A 20669-nucleotide genomic window follows, 5' to 3' on the forward strand; every position below is an offset into this window, starting at 1 on the left:
CATGGACTCATTGTGAGATAATGTTATAAAACAGAAGCTTCACAGACTGTGACAGCTGCTAATGGAAAACAAAATCAGTTCAACGGTGGGATTGATCGTTCAATTTTTGTTCCACAATAAAGAGATGAAATGTTATGTGAAATATGAAATGTGTATATATATATTATGACACATTGTATAACTATTTATTATTACACTTTATTATATGCAATGTAGACCATTTTAGTCATTTGTAGATTATTTTCACAGTAAAACAGTTGGTCATTCTTATACCATCTATTCACCGACACAGGCTCATTGTAAAAACGTTCCTATGGCGACATTTCTACAAAATGATATTACATCACATCTTGTGCATTTTTCCAACATTTTCAAAGTCAAATGTCCAGTGAGTGCAAATGTGAGATAAAAAAACACATTGCGTGTGAAGGCATGTTTTTTCCATTGATCCTGGGTTACCATTCACTCATCCATGTAATAAACAGTCGTCTTTGACCCTTTTATCCTAGAGACAAGTGTGCATATTTCAGGAACAATCCCCCAAGATTAAGCTGCCACACCATCATCCATCACTGTTATGCAAAGCAACTTACAGTATAGTTACAGTGACAATCCCCCTGGAGCAACCTGAGGTTAAACATTGAGTGGATGATTTCCAAACTATAAAAAGGACTGTTTTCTGAGATATTTCATGAACACTGCCTGTCTTCTGTCAGGACAAATGGGTAGTCCTGTCACCAAACTCATACCACTGGTTGAACCAACATCATTGTGTCAGACTGGTTGTGATTCTCATTCAAACAAGCAATGTTTTCAAGCACAAAAGAGACTCAAACCAGCAATTTTCCAATTATTAGCTGTCCATGCATTCAGTCATAAACAAACCCAACAATGCTATGACAGCTCCAGCACAGAGTGCATTCCTCTGACATGCGCACTATAGAATATATGAATGCATTTACATTTATGCATTTGACAGATGCTACATCTTTTATCAGTTCATGCATTCCCTGGGAGTCAATCAAACCCATGACCTTGACTTTGCCAGTGTCACTTTTAGAGCTACACTGGTTCCTTACATTACAGCTACTGAACAGGAAAGCGATTTTGAAAACCGTGCACATGCATTTGGACTGTAAACACATGCTGTTTTTGTATTATGTTATTGCACATCTAAGTTGCATCAATGTTTCAGCCTCCTGGAATAATATTTTTGATGGTTTGTAAAATTAAGTGGATGTACATTTTTATAGACAGTGAATGAATGCATCACTTTCTATACACAGACGGACTAAAGAGTGTTTCTTTATGTATCGCTTTTGTATTGTGTAACTCCCACTGCAGCTCAAAATACAAGAGCGAGTCCTGTTGTAGCGCAGTATTAGAATATATGTGAATATAGCGAGAGAACGCTTCAGGAGCAGGGATGATTAATTTGTCTACATTTTTCATATACTTTCTCATGATTTTTCTCATCATGTGTAGTAGGCAGGAGGCAAGCAGGCGAGGTGGGTAGATTCACAAATGTGTCATTATTTAGTAGAGGAGTGAGTTACACAGGATTGTGTGCGGAAAAACACCCAAAATTTGGAATATCAGCTAACTGACTACAGGTCAATATAAGAATTACATTGGGTGCACAAAGCTTTTTTCGAGTGTGAATGAATGGAATTGCATGAACCAGGCAAACAAACAACAGTATAAAAAGAAAACGGTAAAAAGTAAAGTTACAAAGCTTGTTCATATACCTAATCTACTATAAATATCTCTGTAAGATGAAAAGTTAAGTTTGCATTTCACTTACTGTAAGTTTTATTTTCTTATTATTGTTGGTCTAGATTTGTATTTAAAGTCTATATTGAAGTCACCCGTGTCTAAGTGTAAGTCGATCAGGCGGCTCAGAACAAATGATGGCATCTGAAATTGTCCATATATGAAATGTCATGCTTATGACAATCTCTACACATCATTGCATTTCATTGCTAAATGCAGTATGCCTGTTTGAAGAATGCATGTCTGGTTTGTCATAAAGCCTAATGTTAGTTTTCTAATATTGAACAAGCATGCATTTGTCATTTCAGTAACAACTACCTTGTGGTGCCTCTGTTGATTTGTGCAGATGAAGTCATCCCTCTAGTGGTAGATATGAGCATGGACACCATCAGAGAATGTGAATAATGAGAACATAATGTTTGTAAGAGTCGGCAGCGACATGTATTGTTTTCTTGCATTAATAGATCTCTTCCATCAGAAGATATCTATGTTAATTAATCAGCTGACTATATACACAAGGAAAACTAGATTCTTCAGCAAGGAAGAGTCGTGTTTTGATGGCAACCTTACATTCTTGTGAATTTATCAAGACTCTGTGTGTACATGGACACCAGTTCATTCTGGTCACAAACACGCAAAGCAACAAATCAGAGTTTTTTTGTTTTGTTTTGTTTGTAATATATATATATATTTTTTTTAATTGCACATATTTCACTGTTATTACAACAGGCGTTAGGTGTTTTGCCTTACAGTCCTTAGTACTGTATGTATGCTGAAAACATATTTCTTAAAGCAAAAATATGTGTATAATAAACGAGCATAGGCTGAATATGTATGGAAGTATAAATATGAATATGAATTGCAGTATATATATGTAAATATATAAACACTTCAAGTTTGTAATTTGCAGAATAGAGTTTTCTGTTTATTAGATTAGAATTGGCAGGTTTCTGGTTGTTGCAAACCTGCATGTTTGTTCCAGGACACTCAGGCTTGTAGACAGTTGTTTTCCTTGTATCATTTCTGCTGGACAGCTCACAATTAGAACAGCAAATCCACTGTGGGACAAACTGTGCAACAGCCCGGAGTATTGCAAACCAGGATAAGGTTGTTCTAATGAAGACTCTTGAGTCCTGAATATAACATGTATTACAGACACACATCTTTTTGTTGTGTTAAGTTTGAGTAGTACCTGGCATCAACAAATGTACTATCTGCTGGACTTGATTTTGAGAATTATACCGCTCCCCAGCCTCACAAGACTGACACTTTAGTTATTTCCCATGTGGGTGATTTATTTATTATATATTCTAATGGATTAAAACATCCTATTTTTCTTGTTTTTGATTTGGTGTAAAAAAAAAAATACCATGTCTCCGTGAGATGAACCCATTGCATTTTCCCGTCTCTTTACATTCAAAGCATTGTACCTTACTCATTACTAAAAGCACCACTATAGACATTGATAATCTCCCACCAGTAATCAAATTTGCCCAGATTGTCTCTACCAAAATTTGATATTCTTGATGCTGTTCTGCTGCACTCCATTATGCACCAATATGTATGTTATAAGAAAGACAAAAACAGCGCATGTCAATGTTAATATGGTTGAGATGGACAATCAAATCAAAGAAAAGGGCTTTGCTGTTCACCAGTGTGTCAATTCAAAATAGCTATTGTACTACTTTTTTCCTCCTTAAAGGAAACCATACACAGGGAATTCAGTCAGTGTAATGCAGTCAAATTCCTTTTTCTATGAATCTTAAAGTCTATATTGAGTAGTCAGTCTCTAGTTGGAGTGAAAGTAAACAAATAAAAGTTGAGAGAATCCTCTAGTAAGAGCATCAGAAGTTAAAAAGTGTTTTATCACCCGTGAGTTCATGATGAGATGTAAGAGCACAAATATATATATATATATATATATATATATAATTTTTTTTTTCACAGTGATGCCATACAGAAGAACAATTTTTGGTTCCACAAAGAACCATTCAGTATTCACACAAATAACCTTCTCTTTCTTAGACCAAGAAAAGGTTCTTCTATGGCATTGTGAAGCACCTTTATATTTGCATCTCAAGTTTACAAGCATCTCAGGTGTTTAAAAGCCTATTTGTCAGACTGAAGAACACAGGAAGAGGAGGAAATCACTGCACTATTTTCCTACATGATTAGTTCCAGTTCATCTTAATTGTTTGACAGTAATAAGACTCTAATGAGAATCATCACAGAAAGTAATGAGAATCACAAACAAGCAAACAAACAAAAAAAGTAATGAAAATATTACGATGAAAAAAAACAAATCCTAACGGTCCAAAAGATGTGTTCTTATTTTATTTATTTTGTCTGCATCTTTGCTTCTGAATAACATTATACATTGACTTCAAATGAAACAATAACAATAAAGAAGTTACTGAAATTAGCTGTCATTTATTGTTTAGTCCAAATAAAGTGAGAAGATTAGAGACTTTGCCTGCTCAGTGAAACCTGTCGCTCTGCATCGAATTAGAAACACCGGGCTCCACTTAGTGTGAACAAAATAATTAATAACAAGGCTTACTCTGTCGACAAGGACAGAGTCTTATTTAGGAGAAAAATCCATACTCTTCCAACTTTTATTTGTGAACATCCTTTAGGGTGACTGGCTCTCTGCGGGTCAGACTCAGGGTGATTTAATTCGGTAATCAATAGATTTATTTGAGAGCGAGTGAGTAATCTCTCTCTCTCTCTCTCTCTCTCTCTCTCTCTCTCTCTCTCGTCATGTTTTTGAAATCTGAATTACTCGTTAATGAATTGACTGTGAGCGGAATATGGGTAAAGGAAAGAATGAAAGAGTTACTAAAATTGTGAAAGAATTACTAAAATTTGGTAAGACAGCAAGTCCTGTAAAATCGGTCCCACTCGGATGTAAAGATGGCGCACTAAAGCACGTTCTTTCTTTCAGATGACATGTCTATATGTTTCTTAACTCGCCGGAGCGGACCTTGGACCTTATTTCCATGTTACTCACGGAGAGAATTATTTCATGGTGTATGCGAGCTCTGAAAGTTTGAAGTGTTTTGAATGTGGCGACTTGGGCCACAATCGCTTTATGTGTCCGCATAGAGATGAGCAGTGCCCTTCTAGATCTCGTGATGATGGAAGCTATATCGTTCCTCAAGTAAATAACACAGAATCTGAGAGAGCTGAGGAGCAGGATACAGGAGCTACAGAGGGAGTAAGCGGGCAGCAAGCGGTGAGTGACTTAAATGTTAATGCTGGCTGTGTGGAGCAATCTGGATGTAGTCATTTACCTGATAATGCTGTGAGTGTTGGTGATGAAAATTATCACCGTGATGCTGATGATGATACTGTACAGAAATGTGGTTCTGAGGAACTGCACTCTTGATTTTACTCTTGATAGAAATGGGGAAGAACCTCATGCACGGTCAGCTTCCTCTTTAGCTGGTGTAATAAAAAAAGTTTAATCTCTCAAATGTATGGAGAGAACACAATCTTTCTATAAAACAATATTCATGGGTGAAGGTCTGTAATGATAGGATTTCTGCTGCTCGTTTGGACCGGTTTTATATATCTTGTAATCTGAAAAATAGAGTTGTTACATTACACTTTCTGATCATAAACTCATTAGGGTTGGGTTCACCCTGTCTAAAAGCACACATAAGAGCTGTTACTGGCATTTTAACACTACATTTTAAAAGATAAAGACTTTTGTGAAGCTTTTAAGCTATTTTGGGAAGCATGGCAAACAGAAAAGAGTCTTTTTGAAAGTATTATAAAGTGGTGGGAAGTTGGTAAAGTGCACATGAGAGATTTCTCTCAGAAATATTCTACTTATTCCTCGGTAGTTTAAAAAAATACTTTAAAATGGCTTGAAACAGAGATTGTTCATACTGAAATGAATATGATTATTAGTGATGCTAATTTAAAAGAACGTTGGACTGAAAAGAAAAATCATTTAAGTTTAATTCTGGATGAAAGGATTAAATGAGCTCTTATAAGAAGTCGTTATTTAACTCTGAAGGACATGGATGCTCCTACTACTTTCTTTTTTCATTTAGAGTGTAAAGTGAGTCAGCAGAAATTGATGATTTCGTTGAAGGACAATAATGAACATGTTACCTCAGACCCACAGGAGATGCGAAAGCTTGCTGTTGATTTCTATTCTAATTTGTACGCTGCTGAAATCTCTGATGAACAATGTAGAAGAGAGCTGCTAAACGACTTACCGGTTTTATATGAAGATCATAAAGAGCTCATAGAGACTGATATCTCTTTTGAGGAAGTCTCTCTGGCTGTCAAGGGTCTCTCTTCAGGCAAGAGTCCTGGCTTGGATGGACTACCGGCCGAGTTTTATAAATCGTTTTGGACAATAATAGGAGATGACTATTTTGAGAAACCTCAGAAATGCTGTAGTGAAGATATTCTTCCTACTAGCTGTCAACGTGCTGTTTTATCATTGCTCCCAAAAAAAGGAGATTTAACACTTTTAAAGAATTGGAGACCTGTGGCAATTTTGTGCACAGAATATAAATGTTTGTCTAAGGTTCTAGCAAATAGATTAAATAGATTCTGGAATTGAGAACCGCTGCTTTATGGTGTGGTAGGTTTTTTAAAGGTCCAAATCTTCCTGGTGGGTTACAGTGGGGAAGTGCAGGTTTTAAATATTTAGGAGTGTTTTTAGGGACAGAAGAGGTTAAGAAGAAAAATTGGGAGGGCCTCTTGGAGAAAGTGAGTGATAAGTTGTCTCGATGGAATTGGTTGCTACCCCAGTTGTCATATAGTGGGAGGGTTCTGATATGTAACAGTTTGGTTTCTTCTTCACTTTGGCACAGAATGACAATACTTGAAACTCCTGAGGATCTAGTGCGAGGAATACAACAGCGACTAGTGGATTTTTTCTGGTCGGGACAGCACTGGTTGAAGGCAGCGGTGCTGTATCTACCCTGACTAGAAGGAGGCCAGGGGTTGATTGATATCAGAGCGAGACTCAAGACTTTCAGAATGCAGACGGCACAAAGACTGCTTTATGGAGTGGATGTGAGCTGGGCTGAAGTAGCCTGTGCCCTCCTAAGAAGAGTTAGAAACATGGGTCTGGACCGCCACTTGTTCTTAATGGACATTAGCAAACTGAATTTAAGTGGTCTGAGTCTCTTTTACAGATCAATTCTAAAGTCATGGACACTTTTTACTTTTTCACGGGGGGCAGATAGCACACAAATTATGACTGAAGGAGGAACCTCTTTTTTCAATTCTGCATTGGACTCAGTTGTTTTTAAATCAGACACTTTCAGAAAAGCCACGTGGGCTGCAAATATGACAAAGATTGGACACTTAAAAGACGAAAAAAGTGGCATAAGCCCTGAAAATTTAGCTTCAAAACTGGGAATAAAATCAGTCAGGATTGCACAAAACATGTTGACTCGGATTTTAGAGTCTCTGTCTCAGGACTGTAGAATGGCAATGGAGATTTCTGATAAAGAGGCAGATAATTGCAACTTTCCAGAGTTGTTTTTCTCAGCAAAGACTGGCACATGGCAAGAAAAAGAGGGCTAATTATTATCTGTTAAGATACCTCAGTTGGCCTTCTTTGGCGATGCTGGTAAGAAAGCCATTTACATTACGTGTGTGAAAGTGTGGCATCTTAACATACTGGAGAGTGTCAGCAAGTCAAAATGGCTGGAGGTTCCTAAAGGATGCTGGAGGTCCCTGTATAAACCACCCATTGAGAAAAAGTCTGGAGACCTTCATTGGAGAATAGTGCATGGGATTATAGCTACAAACAGACACAGAGTACACCTTTATCCAGAGGTAGGGGTAGGTTGTCCTTTTTGTAGAGAGAAGGAAGCTGTTTTTCATTTGTTTTTAAAGTGTGAAAGGCTTCAACCTTTATTTTGTATCTTAGAGAGTGGGTTCATACTTTAGGGGAAGTTTTTACTCCAGCACTTTTCAACTATGGACCAAAGTATAGTAAAAGTAGGAGGGAAGTACACGTTCTGATTAAATCAAATTGCCTGATTAAAGGCAAAATTGGCGATATGGCTATCAAGAAAACATCTCTTGAATGATACTGGGTCAACTAATGTTGTGTCTGTTTTAAAATGATTATTAATCTCGTATTAAAATTGAGTTTACATATTATAAACTGATCAATGATATGGAGATGTTTAAAGGTAAATGGGCTGTAAACCACTGTATTTGTGATGTTGAAGAGTGTTTGCTGTGTTATATTTAAGTTTTTTTTTTTTCTTCCTCTCATGTATGTAAAAATGTCAGTAGTCCCATATGTATGTTTGAATTGTTGTTGTTGTTATTATGATTATTTAATAGGTCTCTTACATATTTATTGAATGATTAAAGAAGACCTAAAAGTCAAAAGTCTCTCTCTCTCTCTGTTCTGCCCTTGATTTTCTGCTCCGCTCTTCCAGTAAAACGTGTCCTGATTGACTCCAACTGACTCTTGTGGTTTAGACTCTGTTCTAATGAAAAACATTTTGAAAGGCAAAAAAAGAGAGAAAGAAACAGAATGAGACAGAGAGAGAAAGAGATCAAATATTTGCACACTCATGAAAAATAAAGGTGCTTCACGATGCCATAGAAACCTTTTTGTCTAAATTGTTCTATAAAGAACCTTTAACATCATTCTTCAGATTCTAAAAAAGTAAGGAAGAGATGGTTCTTTAAAGAACCTTTGACTGAATGGTTCTTTGTGGAACCAAAAATGGTTCTTCTATGGCATCACTTGAAGAACCTTTTGAAGCACCTTTATTTTTAAGAGTGCAGGTCATCTTAAAAATAGTGTGACATCATCTAGTCAGTTTGTATTGCTGTGAGACTCTACAAATTTAACTTTACTCATGAAAAAAATATGAAAATATTTTTTTCTTTTTTTATTCACTTAAATGCCAATTGACTAATTATTCTAGAGTCGTGGGAAAATTATATATGCTACAATGTCAAAGCAGAAAAATAAAAGTCAATTTCACGCTTTTAAAGAAAAAAAAAACACAATTGTAAATCATCTTCTGAAATACAACATACTTTTTAACTGTTTTAATGTTACTTGCAGTAACAATTAATCCGTATTTAATTAGTTTCATGTGTGAAGAATTCCTGAACTATTGATTGTAATAGATAAAAGATCAAAGATGGACAGCAGATGCAGCAGTTTGCTTTAAAAGTCGACTGTTATGATTGAAACAAACAATCTGTTCTCACTCAAATCAGTGTCACTAGATGCTACATTTAGACAGTCAAGAAAAAGAATGAAAAGTGACTAATCTGAACGTTATTCCCTGTTGAAAAATCCAGCATATGCTGGTCAGCTATGTTTTGAAGGATGACTGCTGGTTTGAGCTGGTTTAAGATGGTCCTTAGCTGGTCATGAGCTGGTTTAAGTTGGTCCTGTGCAAGATCTAGTTGCTTAGGACCAGCTCATGACCAGCTAAAGATCAGCTCAACCCAGCAGCCATGCTTCAAAACATACCTAACCAGCATAAGCATTTTTTTTTTTTTTTTTTTTCCAACAGGGATTATTGAGGTTTTGTACTCTCCTTGGACTCTCAGTAGAACAATTCAGTCATCTGTTGTCCAAATCAAGTCAGAACATTTGCTGGAATAATTTATGATCAAACTGAAGTTTATGCATTTCATCCTGGAGACTCTTTGGGAATATTACATCATGCTTGGAGTAACGATCATGACTTTATCCATAAGTTCAGTGAGATTCAGGAAAAAAAAAAAAAAAAGAACAACACCAGTGCAGTGGAGTGAAGCAAAACACAGGAGTCTCAAGATGCATTTTGAAAATCTGAGCAGCTTTTAACTTCACAGCATTTTAATCGAATCAATCGAAAGTGGACCACATGCAGGTGTAAACTGATCTTAAAACATGTTGTGCTTGTCTGCTTTCTACCACTTCCAGAGGAAGTCAAAAATGTTTTTTGTTTTTTTTGCCGAACCCTATTTTATTGTGCTCTTAAGTTGTCTGCATCCAAACCAAAACAGTTAACATGACTCAGTCGCTTTCTCCATTTTGTTGTTCTTAGATGGGTTTTGACATTCACATGCAGCACTACTTACAGGTGTCACAATGGAAGTCTTTTTAGCTTGAAAACCTCATGAAATACTCCCAGAACTACTACAAATTAAGTGAAATAAGTTTTTATATTCCCTTTCCTTTTCAAACCCTTTATGGTCTGATATGAACACGTTTTTCAAATCTTCAATATTTGGTTTTGCATGTAAGAAAGTGCTGCTTTTAGAGTGAAGTGCTTGGATTCTGTGCATCATTTCACAATTTCTGTTAGAGAAACGTCTGTGCGGCTCATCCATGAATAAGTCAATCACTGATATAATGTGTGTCTTCTTAGAGGCTTCCATGTCACCCAAGTTCTCTTGACGTGCGTCAGCTAAGGAAGCAATTATGGATCCAGATAACTGGAATTTTTTTATTATTTTTTTCTTTAAAGACGGACAAAAGTTTCGGAGGCAGTGCGTAAATGCGATTGACACAACATGAGGTCGTATTTATTTTTTAACATGCAAAAATTTTGGATGAGAATTTCAGACTCAATGTGCAACGACCTTTACTCTTGGTATTGCATTAATAATAAGGTTCACAAAGCTGGCCACTGTACATGTCCTTCTGAATTTCAAGCCACCTTTGGTGTACGTGTGAGCCGTATATGAAAGTGTAAAGTCACTGAAGTACAGCAAATAATCTTTAGCCTAGAGAAACCTGCTCCATTGTCCTTAGATATTTGGTTTCATCAACTGAACATTTCACTTTATTTAACCTCTTTTATGATTTCTGTCAAAAATGTCAATATTTCATTCTGAATCTGTGTGTGTGTGTGTGTGTGTGTGTGTGTGTGTGTGGATGCACACACATACATTTCAACTGAGGGTTGTGTAGATCAGAAACAACTTAAGGTTTTAAAATGAAATGCCATTTGAATACTGAAAAAAAGTTAAAACCCTGATTTATATAATCTATAACATTCAGCAAAAGTTATAAATTATAATATCTGAAACTAACATTCAGCAAAAGAGCTGAAAGACAGCAAAAATTGACAACATAACAAAAAAATAGACAACTTTCTGGCAGCTCTCTGTTCTTTCTCCCAGCTCTTCTAAAGCATCAGGGAAATATTAACTTGACAATTAATTTTTCAAAAATAAATAATTTAGTGAGTGATAAGAATGGTAGGGGCTCACTGGGGGCCAATCAGTTTTCAGGAGGACCAGTGACTCTGCATTTTACAGTGGCTATGGAATTTCTGACTGTTTTGAGAATGATTCAATAAAAGCCTTTTACAGACTGACTCTAATGAAAGTTTTGTTTGCTATTGATGTTTCATAGTGAGAAAGCTCAATTAAAGAGATGAAGTGTTTGAAGAGGGATTTTAATTGGTGGCTAATTACACTTCATTAGATTGCCAAGAACATGGAAATCCCAGCACAACCACAAGACACTTTTCAAAACGTCTCTCAGTTATACGGGCTGAGTAAAGAGTGTATAATATAACTACAATAAGACACGCACAGAGACACTGTTTAAATACTATTACAGGAGGATAACAATATGCTGGCATTTACTCAGCTGCCATTTTAATTTGAATTAACGATAATTAGTTTTTATCTGCTGTTTCTCCTTTTTTATCACTTATTTCACACACACACACACACACACTGATATTCTCCAGTAAAATGCTGTCTAGAATTACAATAGTTAGTTGTAAATCATAGTTGTGTCTTAAAAAGGCATGCTTATTAAAAATATGGAAGAGCTCTTCTATATATCCATCTCTTATATATATATCCATGCCAACTTGATGCTTTATTGAGGAAATATGCATAATCATTCCAAACTCAAATGCAACACAACTATCCTCATTTATATTTGAATTTCAGGGATAATAACTTCGTCAAGGATTTTCCGCAGCTGGCCGACGGGTTGATGGTGATTCCTCTGCCGGTGGAGGAGCAGTGCCGAGGAGTTCTGTCAGAGCCTCTGCCCAACCTGCAGCTGCTCTCAGGTGAATCTTACATATATGGCACAACCTGGGTAAATGTTACATTTGATTTGATTTTCTTCTAAACCACTAGATGGCACAACTCTCAGCAGCACTTTCCCAGAATTGTATCAGACTTTTATGTTTCTGTATTTTTAAAATGAACAAGTATATTCATTGAAAAAAAAGGCTATCAAAATAAACTGAAAATAGTACAAATGCTGTTGAAGTTATTGTTTTGAACAATTATTAAATTAAATATTATGCAAAACATTACTTCAGCATTTGTATCAATACTAAAAGGCACCCATCGTACCTCATACATATGATTTTTAGTCAAAAGAAAACCCCTTTAATTATACACTATGGAAATAATGAAAAGCACATTTTCCTGAAGGTGTGCCTTTAGTGAACTATCATCTAATTTTCTCTTGTCCTCTGAGGGGTTTTGCTTTAAAGGGGTCCCTTTTCCCTTAGGTTCACTTATAATGTTAGAAGCTAGTTAGTTTTTATAAACAATGTTTGAGATGCAATTATTAACAGAAGATGTCTGTGACTCCTTGAGATTGAATTAGGCCTGCTGATTCCTATAGGGTTGGCACAGGTATGGCTAGATATTATGAAGATGGGTGGCAAAAAAACAAGCAAGCCTCATGTATGTGATTAATTATATGAATCTAAAATAGACAGTTTGAGTCCTGGCTTCTGGTTTGTTGTCATTTATTCAACACTGATTTGCACAGAATGGGAAAAGAGCTCAGAAACACAGATGTGACAGTGGTGGGAGAGACGTGGGCAAGGTTTATTTTGTCCTTCTCTCACACACTTTACAATTTCGCTAGGTTCAAAAGTTTGTTTGTCATGATAAATCCCCTTTAAAATAGAACATGAGGAACTAACAGTATTCGTATCAGCTCAGTGGACGGCCGTCCTCTGTCTCAATGACTCAGAGACAGAGAAACCAGTGGAGCAGAAAGCATTCATTTCTCCCTCATATCGCTTTTGATCACAGCTCCAATTCAGAGCTGTCTTTTCATTTATTAGTTTTCACTCAGTTCTTTATAATGTGGACTCCACACAAATGCGAGCTCCAATGACAAGTGGCTAATTCAATAACAGCTTGTATTTGTTTTCCAGGAGTGAGAGTGGAGAGTTGTTAACACTGATTACAGCTCTCAGTTTTTGCTGCAGCAGTTCAAATGAGATTTAAACCATTAGTGCATATGTCAGCATGAGAAAAAAAAAGCATGATATGGCTGATGTGATGTTTTGAGGGGGCTGCTGTCATCTCACGCCGTACAAATAGGATAAGCAGAACTTGATTTTGAAAACAGGCAGGGCTTGGTGCCAAAGGCTTTGTTCAAAGTGATCTGTATCATAGAAGATGAGAACTACAGTGCTAACTAGAACTAATTTATTTTAAATGCAGTTAGTTGAACTTTAGTAGAACTCTTTTTTTGACCCACTAAAGTAGGACTTAAGTACAACTTTATACTGTATGCAGTTTCATTATTACATCTGTTGTCCTCGCTGAATGTATACTGACAAGCATTTACAGTAAACTAAAATATACTTTAATGTAATTTGTAATAAAACAAGGCTGTCATGTTTTTAAACTATTTACTGTAAATTTATAGAATTTCTGATGTTGTAATTTAGTACATTTTAAATATATTAACTTTAAATGTAATGTCAAATAACACACTGCAGTTAGTCAACACATCAAAATAAGTGTACATTCTTTTATTTTTCTTTTAAATAGACACAAAAGTAGTGAATACACAATTCGTCAAGAATAATAAAGTTTAAAAAAACGTGTTTCCAAAACTCCCCCCCTGGTAACAGGTACACTGGCATTGCATTATAAATACAAATATTACTGTAAAATTCCACATTTACGAAAAATGTACACTTACAAATAACCAAATAATACAGATTAATAAAAAAACCTACTTAAGAGCCAACTTTTAGCTTTTAAATGAAAACTAACCATATTTGAAATACCGTTAGTATCCAGAGGTAACTTGTTCTACACTTAAGACCTATGACCATATAGTTTTAAAACAACAATGCAATATCCTTAAGACTTTGCTTAGTATTATAACAATGTTACTCAATTACCATAGAGAAAAGTGCATTAAAATATGAAGGTGCACTATTATTGATAATCGTATGTACCATTTTAAAGCACAACAAAAGATGATTAAAATATGATTTAAAATGTACTTTAAAATACAACTTAATTTGACATGCACTTTTTTAAAGTATGTTAAGAATCAGTCATGAAAATGTCTCTCTTTAAATACACTTAAGTGATCTTTTATTTCATGTTATATTCTATATTCCACAAGTACATTTTTAAATATACTTTTAAAATTTGAAGTACACTACAAGTGCCCATTCAATTTCCCAAAAAAATGGCTCAATGGAGGATTCCGTTTTTGATTTAGGCCAATAAGCACCTCCTTGAGAAAGACCTCTCTTTGTGTCTCATGGGAAGATGCTAATGTCTGAAATAAGTTGCAGAAGTGGGGCATTAATGTATGTCTGTGTTACAGGAGATGCTCAGTTCAGTGAAGCCACAGGATACCCCATGATGCAACAGTGGAAAGTGCGGAGTAACCTGTATAGAGTGAAACTCAGTGCCATCACCCTGTCCACAGGTACCATAAGAAACACACAAACAAACCCATGAATACTCCATGTATGCGTGTTCAGCACATTTATATTTCAAAACAGAAATTACATTTAAAGGTTAATTCGCTCAAAATGTGAAACATTTGTATTCACCCTCATGTCTTTCCAAACCCATATGATTTTTCTTCTATGTAACTCATTCTTAAAAATGAGATTTAAAAAAAAAGTTCACACATTGTTTTGTTATACACATTTTATTGTATATAACTAATACATTGATTCATTCATTTATTAACTTTCAAAAAAGGCAAATTTTCAAAAAGCAGCGCTTTTTAAATTTTTTTTAGCAGAAATACAAGTAAATATGTGAACTACTGTGATAGGAATGGTTACACCAATAAACACACATATAATTCAACTTAACTTTGTGTTCTTCACACAGTATTCAACTCAAGATAATATTGTACACTAACCAAGACACACTTGGTTCCTTAAGTGTTAAACTATTATGAATACACATAAATTATAGTAAGTGTTTATAAAAGTATTTACCGGCAGTGGCAAAAAAAAAAAAAAAAAAAAACTTTTAATACAAGATAAAGATACAATAAAGAAATATGAATAAATAAATAGATCCACAAAGGTCCAATAAAGAAATGGACTTTTCTCTTACTTGGCTGATAAAAAGTCACAATAACTTTCTTCATTTGCTTTAAACAAAAGTAATAAGTACACACTGTAGGGAAGGAGAACTGGGGCCTGTACCACGAAGCCGGTTTAGCTGGCCAGTCAGGTAAGTTTCAGTTTAGTTTGCACCAATCCTGGGTTTTAGGTACCATTAAAGTGGCTTGGCTTTTAGCTGCGTTCATTGCCATAGTAACTTACACTCCACAGCTAACCTGCTCCGGGGCAGGTTATGTTCTCAGTTAGAGATCTCAAACTGAAACTGGACCAATCAGATGTGAGCAAAGTGACACATGTCTGACACAAAAACAGTTACTCCCCCAGTTTCTCTTCCGACAAATTTAAGGTAACTATGAAGTAACTTAAAAAAAAAACCAACAACAAAATTGTCTGGCTTTAATGATAATCACAATTTACATATGATTTATATAATTATAATAATATGATTTATATTATTATTACTCCATTACACACAAGCGCTTTTACTTTAACAACTATAATAACACGTTTATTTTAAATGAATAATAAGATATACAGATCATATGCAATATAAATAAGTGGTAGAATCAATAGATAACACTTTAAAAATGGCTAACTGTGACCTTACATGTTTGAGTCTCTATCACTGTATATCATCAACTATATAAACAAAGTTTCATTTGTGACTGCACTGATAGAGCAAGATAATTCCCTTTATTCGTCCTCTTTCATGGACAAGTACATCAGTGGAAATGCGTTTAAATTCCTCATTCTTTAATCTCTTAACCTTTAACAAAAGCGTTTTGAATCTCGCTGGCTCTCTCGCGAGAACTGAATCACACTTGCTGTGTTGTGATTGGTTGTTTGCCGCTGATGACACACATTCATGTGCACGCACTCCATTAACTCGGGATCGAGCCTGAGTTGACAGAGAAAGCTGATGATCACCTTCATGGTACCAACAAAGCCAGATTAGAGTGGTTTGGTTTTGTCAACTCAAAACCTATCCTATTACTCTGAATTTGTTCATCTACTATCATGGTACAGGCCCCTGGTCAGAAAGAAAGAAAGAAAGAAAGAAAGAAAGAAAGAAAGAAAGAAAGAAAGAAAGAAAGGGCACTAGTAGCATATTTTGAAAGTCAATGGGACTAAGAATAGAACAAGGGACATTTTTCAAATATATTAAGAAATAATGTCATACAGGTTTGGAACAACATGGTAATGAATAAATGATATATATAGGTAAACTATGCTTTTAATTTTGGTGAGCACAACGGGTAGGAAATCAAACAGGTACAGAAATCAAAATCCCATTCATTTTATAACTGATAGTTTAAAAAAATTAAATAAAAAATAATAATAATGTAACCTAGTTCATGTCTCATGGTGTGTGGGTGTGTGATTAATTACACAAAACAAACAACAAAAACAGTTTCCTTACAGCAAGCAATATCACTGTTTTTGTACAGCTAAAATAACTGGAGGCAGCTGATACTGGAAGCTTTGCACATTCAGGTTAAAAATGGCCGTGCCCACTTTCACATAAAAAAAAAAAAAAGAAAAGATGGATAGATTTTCATTAAAAAAAATGAATGGGAAAATAGTTCTGGAACCTTGCCACTAACACAGGGAGAAGGCACTATATCACTGCATGTCAGAGTACTGGAAATGTAGGCCTAATAAAGTTTCACTGGCCTCTTAAAAGTTCTGGTGACAAACAAGAAATATTTGACAATCATAAATCAAAGATTTTCTCAACATAGAAGATTAATTGTTTCTGTATGTGTGGTGGTGCTCAGATTTCTCAAAGGTGCTGAAATCCCTGACAGCAGACAGCACACGGGATGAGTTGCTTGCCTTTATTCGGCAGTACGGCAGTCATTACATCTCTGAAGCACTGTATGGTTCTGAACTCACCTGCAAAATCTACTTTCCCAGCAAGAAGTCCCAGCAACAGCTCTGGCTCCAGTACCAGAAAGGTAAGACTGAGGTGAGGGTTTGAGGAGAAGGGAATTCTCCATGACAATATAAATAGACAAATAAAACAATTATTTCATGGGGTTTGTGTATTTAAGTCCCTGCTGAGAAATGTTGTGTGTCGGATATCAGATATTGCAGCAGTGGGTTCTGGATATGTGAAAAAGGTTTAGTTCACTCGTACTGTATGAACAAGGTATGATCATGAAGTATGATGAATCTGTGAGTCAGCACCCGCCTCTGATATAGCAAATAGAAATTCAGAAGGCCTACAGCAGTGGTTCTCAACTCTGGCCCTCAATGGTCCCCCTGCTTGCAGAGTTTAGCTCCAACCTTGATTAAAGTCACCTGCCCGTAACTTTCAAGTAATCCTAAATACCTTGATTAGCTTGTTCAGGTGTGTTCGATTAGGGTTAGAGCTAAACTCTGCAGGAGTGGGCCAGATTTGAGGATGCCTGAGCTAAACTCTGCAGGACAGCGGCACTCAGGACAGACGTTGCCTACCCCTGTTATACAGGATTGTTTCCCAACTCTGTTCCTGGGGGCACATCAGAAATACCCAGTCTGACTGGGAAGATTTTGAAAATGTGTACTGTGAGTGTGCTTCCAGCAACAGGGTTGGGAAACAGCAATAATCAACGTCATTATTTACTGCAGTTCAAAAATTGTACTGTGAAGAAAAAAAGTTGAAAAACTTTTTTATTATTTTGTGGAGGAAAATAACATCACATTAAGTACAAATATTTCAGTCAGCTTAAACTGACTCCATTTCCCATCATAATCTGATAGTCTTTTTTATGAATGTCAATCAGTAACAAAACAATGGCATTCTGAATTTAATTCAATGTTCGTATTTTCAAAATGTTAGCTGGTACGAAATAAATTTAGATCTGGGGGCTGTTTCATAAAAGACAATAAGAAAAGCGGGGATTAAAGTCCAAAACCTGACTTGAAATAACCTAACAAATCAATCGGGACTAAAGCGGTTCCATAAACGACAATTCAAGTTCACGCAATCTGACTAATTCGATCCAGGTTCAATGAGTCAGGATAATGTGACGTGCACGATCATGGAGCAATCGATCCACCATTGCAAACAGCGAATATATCTTTGCGGTTTAATGCATTTGAGACGTTGTGTTTTCCTTAGTGCATAACTGACATGTCACAGGTATATTTTTCATCTGTAAATGTTAGAAAGTCATGCAAATATATACATTTTGCTGTCAGGAGTGGGTGAGGCTTACCTGAGTGAACGAGCGCTGCTATGCGCCAACACAGATGGAGCAGAATAGAATAATAAGAATTCTGAATAAAATATACATTCTGTGAAAATATTTGTTGTTGGACATTTAATGTGACACATAGAATTTTAATCCTACATATAAGTGTATTTTTATGATAGCAGTAACTGTAAATCAAACATAAGCTCAAATTAGTTAAATGTGTGTTCCTCTTATCAGTTAAAATGTAGTCTGATTTCTATTTTGTATTTTCATTTTTAATTCAGTGATTTTAACTTTTGATTTCCTGTTTTTAATGCTTTAATACTTTAAAGACCAATTTTAGATTGTAATGTTCTAATAACCATAAAAGGTACAGCTGTCATAAAACCAGAGAGGAAGGCTGCATGGCTAGAACCTTCTGATCAACTGAATGCACAAGTAGCAACTATTTTAAACTGTTGTCATATATCTTAAAGGTCATTAGCCTACATTTTGGGCACAATACATTAAATACAGTTGGTTGTAGCCTGTTTTTTTTATTTATTTGATTATTTAATGTGTATTTCCTGTATACTTTTATTTTTGGACTGATAATAAAAAGTCAACTGATTGTATCTGAGAGAGTCATTGGTAATATCGATGCGTTCCTATTGGTCAGTGTTAGAGGAGCTCAGCTTAGCCTGACAGTTAGCCTGCTCCTGACCAGGTTAGTTTCTCAGCATAAATTGCCACAGTGACTGAGCTTGAGCTATGGTAATGTTGCTATCGGAAACCAAATCAAGTTAAAATAAGTAAAAAATACTGAAATAAGCCTGGTTTCTTTGGTAAACTAGTTTTATGAAACAGCCCCCTGCTCCCTTCCACGTATAAATGGTGCAAAAACATTTTGGGTTCTTTTTGGAAAACTGATGACACTGAATTTTGATGCACTGCCATTATAATATTTTACAAGTTCGTTTGCTCTGTTTTTGTTTTTTGTGTGTGGCTGAGAGTTGATAAACTGTATAGCTTTGGGTAAAATTTACCCAGCAGTCCAATCAATGGAGGAGGGGCTGAACAAATACTACACCAACCAATCATCCTACTTGTATAACAACTGAACAACAATAGAGAAGTTAATGTTGCTGCTTACTGCATTTTTATATTCAGTACTGTTCTTCAAAATGAGATACCAGTAATACGTTACTGCCATGGATATTCCTTATCATAGCAACCAAAGCGTATCAGCTGGAAAAACGCTGTGCCACCAAAGCATTTTCAAGCACCACCAGCTGGCCATTTTCAGAAGACCACCTTTGGTGGACGCACGATATTGCATATATTTATTGTTAGGCATATGTCCTGTTAGTCTTTTTTGCATTTATGCAATATACTGGAGCCAAACCTGAGAAAGTAGACCAGAATATTCCACTGCGTTCCTGGACACACAATTTGCGTAGTTGTAATTCATAGGCGAGGATATGCTAATTGTAAATGAGTGTGCATGAGCGCCCTATTTAAGAATTATGGTAATTCTTTAATCTGAATTAATTCATCCATGTTTAACTATCAAATCGGAAGTTTACGAAGTGTTTGTGAATCCGGAGGAGAGTTTTCAGGAAGGTCCGTTTTATGCGCAAATTACTCCTATATTTACGACTGTTTCATGAATGAGGCCCATTGTATTTACAGCTCATGCGATTTACTCATACAGTGAGATTTGGTATTCACAGTGTACAGTGTATGACTGGCAACTATACTTTTTTTAAAAAAAATTCTTAGAATGGCTGTAAAAAATGTCATCAAGATGGGGGCAGGTCTGTCATATTTGAAAGTGAAAGTGAAGTGACATGTGGCCAAGTATGGTAACCCATACTCGGAATTAGTGCTCTGCATTTAACCCATCCAAAAGTGCACACACATAGCAGTGAACACACACCCGGAGAAGTGGGCAGCCATTTATGCTGCGGCGCCAAGGAAGGGAGCAGTTGGGGGTTCGGTGCCTTGCTCAAGGGCACCTCAGTCTTGGTATTGAGGTTGGAGAGAGCGCTGGTTATTCACTCCCCCCACCTACAATCACTGCCAGTCCTGAGACTCGAACCCACGACCTTTGGGTTGCGAGTCCGACTCTCTAACCATTAGGCCACGACTTCCCCTTTGGTGATGTAATAAGATGTTTAAAGGTGTAGCAAATTAGCTCAAAAGGTAATTGTATATAAATAATTACAATTCATTATGATTAATTACAATTATTTATATCGGCTGACAGTAATAACTGTAGCAGAATTAAACTGCCATCAACTGATCTGTCCGTCCAGCAAACATTCAGTGCAAGTTCATATCAACTCTAAGAAAGGATACTTCCTTAGCCACAGAAAATACTTTCCTATTAATGCAT

The 20669-nt window shown here is 35.9% G+C and overlaps 1 protein-coding gene across 1 annotated transcript in view; it reads left to right on the forward strand.

The window, feature by feature from the left end:
• LOC306869424 (astrotactin-2-like) overlaps positions 1-20669 on the forward strand; it is a gene marked incomplete at both ends in the record, with an annotated part of 458741 nt that overhangs the window by 331839 nt on the left and 106233 nt on the right. The window contains 3 exons of the mRNA XM_079416194.1: positions 11689-11813; positions 14348-14452; positions 16889-17068. Of these exons, the coding sequence (XP_079272320.1) occupies positions 11689-11813; positions 14348-14452; positions 16889-17068 (410 nt within the window). The remainder of the gene's footprint in view (positions 1-11688; positions 11814-14347; positions 14453-16888; positions 17069-20669) is intronic.

Source organism: Barbus barbus, assembly GCF_936440315.1.
Source record: "Barbus barbus genome assembly, chromosome: 5".
Lineage (NCBI taxonomy): Eukaryota > Metazoa > Chordata > Actinopteri > Cypriniformes > Cyprinidae > Barbus > Barbus barbus.